Source organism: Etheostoma spectabile, unplaced genomic scaffold, assembly GCF_008692095.1.
Source record: "Etheostoma spectabile isolate EspeVRDwgs_2016 unplaced genomic scaffold, UIUC_Espe_1.0 scaffold48, whole genome shotgun sequence".
Lineage (NCBI taxonomy): Eukaryota > Metazoa > Chordata > Actinopteri > Perciformes > Percidae > Etheostoma > Etheostoma spectabile.
The window spans coordinates 679,442-684,025 of record NW_022605618.1 but is presented as its reverse complement, the minus strand read 5'-3'; the positions used below and the strand labels follow the sequence as shown (position 1 = coordinate 684,025).

Here is a 4,584-nt window from a genome sequence, read left to right as displayed (position 1 = left end):
CACCTGCCCACATGGCCAAAAGTACCAAAACCTGGTTCAATGACCATGGTATTACTTTACTTGATTGGCCTTGCAAACTCTCCTGACCTGAACCCCTTAGAGAATCTATGGGGCATTGCCAAGAGAAAGATGAAAGACATGAGACCGAATAATGCAGAAGAGCTGAAGGCCGCTATTGTAGCATCCTGATCTGCCATAAGAGCCTCAGCAGTGCCACAGGCTGATAGCATCCATGCCACGCCGCATTGAGGCAGTAATTCAAGCAAAAGGGGCCCAAACAAAGTACTGAGTACATATGCATGATTATACTTTTCGGAGGACTGACATTTCTGTATTTAAAATCCTTTTTTTGTTTTCATGTAATATGCTAATTTTCTGAGATTTTGAATTTGGGGTTTTCATAAGCTGTACGCCATAATCATCAAAATAATATCAAATAAAGGCTTGAAATATCTCACTTTGCATGTAATGAGTCTATATAATATATTAGCTTCACCTGTTAAGTTGAATTACTGAAATGAATGAACTCTTTCACCATATGCTAATTTTTTGAGTTTCTCCTGTATATGTTGACCGTTGGCCTAACATTAAAAACTTTCCAGCCAACCATGTCCAATTGATCATGAGAGCAAAAGCTAAACTGTCACTCAAGGAGTAACGTTAATGTTTGTTTTCTTTTTTAACTATGTAAAGTATTGTAATAGCGCTATATAAATTAAGTGTTTTATTATAGTTGATTATTGAGCCCCAACCTAGAGAATTGTGAGCTACTCTCACTTAATAAGTCAAAACATTTTTTTAGATTATCTAAGTTACAAACATAGCTAACTGGAGAGGTTGCAGAGCTAGCTGAGAAACGGCGAGTTTGATAACTGACGGGTAGAAAGCGGCACCCCATCATGTATCTGCTGAGTTGACAGCAAGTTGAGGGAGATCATCTGTGTATGGGATGTGAAAGCTGACATAGAACTCGATAACTTGGCTAACTGAGAGACTCAGCAGCTACGTGGCTGGTGCTGCTTGCCTGCCACAGGCTGCCGTCGAGTGAACCATCGTTTGAGGAAACCCTGTCAAGAGTGCCAGCACTTGGATTTTGATGCTTGTCTATTCATGATGTTGCAATACAGGTGCTTGAAGATTGCCAAAAGAGCGAAGAAAGAACCATATTTCTATTTTTTTTTTTTATTATGATGCTCTAGTGAAAATCCTGCAGCATTACCAGAAACTTAATAGTCCGCTACAAAACGGTAGCTTTAATTTAGGAATGTCTTATTGTGTTAAAGCTATAGTGCGTAGTTTCTGTCACCCCCATAAAGAATTCTAAGTAATGAAAACCCCATTGTCTGTGCGTCCACATGTTACAACCGCACTCCTAATTTCCACCGGTTGCAGAACGGCTGCGGATCAGCTCCGTTGTGTGTGTGTGTCTCCGTGCTCTTCCGTCCGTCGACACCCACTAGGTCCATATTTGTTGCATAACGGCTGCGACATCTTGCGAATTCATGTAGAATAGAACCACTAAACCAACAACTGTTTGTGTCTATCCAGAGGAGTAGAGGGGGAACAACTCTGTGCTGTGTTTTCAAGGTGTACTGCAGGGAAATATGATCCGCCGCGAGCACGCTCTTTTATTTAGAAAATTAACCGGATGCTATATTTCTTTGCTCTACTTCTTATCCTGCACTATCTGCCGTGTGCTGAATTGCTGCGGAGCTCTCTGGCATCTGGCAAAAAAAGAAGCTCTGCGTATCTGCTAGGGATGGTGGAAAAAAATTGATACAGCATAGTATCACAATATTTTCAGTTGCAATACTGTATTGATAAACAGGCGCCAAGTATCAATCTTTTATTATATACTGTATGTGTTGGTCAGTTTGTCTGCTTGACAATCCCATTTTGCAGCCATAAAATTGAAGTGAGATAAACAAACAGAAACTTATCTTTTTAAATAAAATGGATGTTGACGAAGTTTCCTTTTGGGGACATAATTTGGAATTGGGGAAAATTTAGAACTTGGAAAAAGGTTATAAATTGCAATATGTTTAAAATCGCAATAATATTGAATTGTTGCATGCAACAAGTATCGTGACGATATTGTATCGGGAGGCGTCTGGTGATTCCCACCCTTAATATCATCTCCGGGGGGGTTCCGGATCACCTGAGCTGTGCTAGAGTCGGAACACAGCCGTTCCGTGGTCAGTGAAAATAACACACTTTAATGGAAACCTAATGACTCCGCCGCCGTTCTGGAGCGGATCTGCAGCCGTTCCGCACCCGGTGAAAATAAACCCCTCTTCCATGCAGTAGCTTGTAACCAAGGTAGGACATCAGAAGAGAATATTGTCTTCAATCAAGTTTCTTCATGGGAAAGTCACCGGATGACAATCTTGTGAACATAGCCATACTGACAAATACAGAGAGAGTTGTGAAGTCTTAATTAGCTTTGTAGCAACTCATTTGACAACATATTGAATACAAGGGACGTTCATTAATTTAAAAAAGTTCATCAAAAACTTCTGATATTTCAGTGTATTTTGTTCATGTAAATTTTTTTACTCATCCCCCTTAGATGGGTTTACTGTGACCTGAGGTGATGGTATATCATCAAACCCTTAACCACAGTGTGTGTTTCTGAAGCATTATTCTCTTCATGTGTAGGGTGACTTGGACCCACTGGCCTCAGTGAAGACATTGACTCTTCTCAGGTATGAATCAACACTCAAAGATTATTTGGATACTGAATTAATGTGTGCACTGATGAATTATAATTTTTAATAATCACTGAATCTCCAGCTTGTTAAGGAATCCAGTGACAAACAAGAAGCATTACAGGCTCTATGTCATCAACAAAATCCCACAGATCCGTGTGCTTGACTTCCAGAAGGTAAAGCTCAAGGTAAGTGCAAGGCAGCAGGTATATTGTACCAATTTTTGAAAGTCCCGATTAAATGTGAGAAGGTCTTCAGTATTTCAAGGCCAGGCCTTGTGGTTGATATTTATTGGTAATCGAAGATAACAGGAGTACGGATGTTATTAATAATGTGAACTTGTCTAGACCAGAGATAATGTCTTGTTGAATGTCTTAAGAAGTACTGTTGAATTGTGCTTCCCCCTTCCCCCCACGGATGAAAGCTCAGTTTGTACTTGATATGGGTTTTCACTTTAACTGTGTGATATCATCATAGGAACGCCAGGAAGCAGAGAAAATGTTCAAGGGCAAACGAGGTGCTCAGCTTGCAAAGGATATTGCCAGGCGAACAAAAACGTAAGATGAAAGTCCATGTTAGACAGCAGCTCCTCAGAATACTGGATCCTGGCTGACGCAGGATTAAATAAAGTAATAAATTACACACAGTTTACCAACTAGTCATATACAGTTGATCTGTCTACATCAAAATACACAGTGATAGACAACCTTGTCTCTGGGATCTGCATCAAAAGTTAAATGGGCCTTAACACTACCGTTAAAACCCAAAGTCAGAAACTTTCACCACAGTGTTCCTCAGGACTGCTGTCTCTGGACAATGTATCAGTTTATGTGACTCAAGAACAGATGCTATACAAGAGATTGACTACATTGGTTGAGAGGTCAGAGAAGCCCATGTGTGTCCTTGTTGTCTTAATGAGGTGTGTTCCTTTCAGATTCACCCCTGGAGTGGCAGCACAGCTTGAGAAAAAGAGGACGGGGCCATCTCAAGCAGACGTGGAAGCCATCAAGGTTCACTTTCTGTTTTGTGTTAATGTTTAAGAGCTGAGCTTGTCATTTCCGTCTCATCATTCGAAATGGGATGTTTGGAATTTAACAAAAACACAACCATAACATAGATTTTAAGGTTCAATCCCTATCTTTCTGTTTCTCAGAGGGGGGAGTTTACTATATGAACTTTGTGGTTGTATATATGAAGGGACATGGTAACCCCTGTCGGTTCAAATATGATCTCTGGATTCCAGACTAACTTTTTGCCTTGGTTGTGCTGTTGCGCCTAACCTTTTTTTTATTTAGGTGCACCAGCACAAAGTTTGGGTGCACCCAAGCGTTTGTGTTCTGACTTTTTGTTGAGTGACCAAATTGTGGCCTTTGCGATTACAAAATTGTATTATAACATATTGCGATATCATTACAAATTCAATTAATTGTTCACCATTTGGCTTAGTTATCACTACCATTAGCATTGTGGCTTAGTTTATAACATTGTTTTGGATGTGCTTTCTAATATGTTGTCATTGTGCTAACCGAGCAACATTAGCCTTTACAACAGAGCCAAGACTCTAGGTCAGGGGTCTCAAACTCAACTTATCTGAGGGCTGCTGGAGGTAGAGTCTGGGTTTGGCATCAAGTGTTCCACAAATAATGTGTTTTTAAGTATTCCAAAAAAAAGGACCACAACTGATCCAATCTTCTTTAAAAGTTCAACATGAATGTTTCTTCTGAACATTAACTGTCCCTCTGAATTTGAACATTCCTTTCTGAACATGAACGGTTCTTCAGAACATAGGCTTCTCTTGCCTACTCCTTGTTGCCAGAGACCTGACAGCCCTTCCTCTCACACAGTTGAGACACATTTGGCTTGAGGGAAGAAACAG

The 4,584-nt window shown here is 40.3% G+C and overlaps 1 protein-coding gene across 1 annotated transcript in view; it reads left to right on the top strand.

The window, feature by feature from the left end:
* The window catches only part of snrpa1 (small nuclear ribonucleoprotein polypeptide A'), a 17,368-nt gene that overhangs the window by 6,777 nt on the left and 6,007 nt on the right, over positions 1-4,584 (top strand). The window contains exons 4-7 of the mRNA XM_032511842.1: positions 2,659-2,705; positions 2,794-2,896; positions 3,186-3,265; positions 3,643-3,718. Coding sequence (XP_032367733.1) covers positions 2,659-2,705; positions 2,794-2,896; positions 3,186-3,265; positions 3,643-3,718 — 306 coding nt within the window. The remainder of the gene's footprint in view (positions 1-2,658; positions 2,706-2,793; positions 2,897-3,185; positions 3,266-3,642; positions 3,719-4,584) is intronic.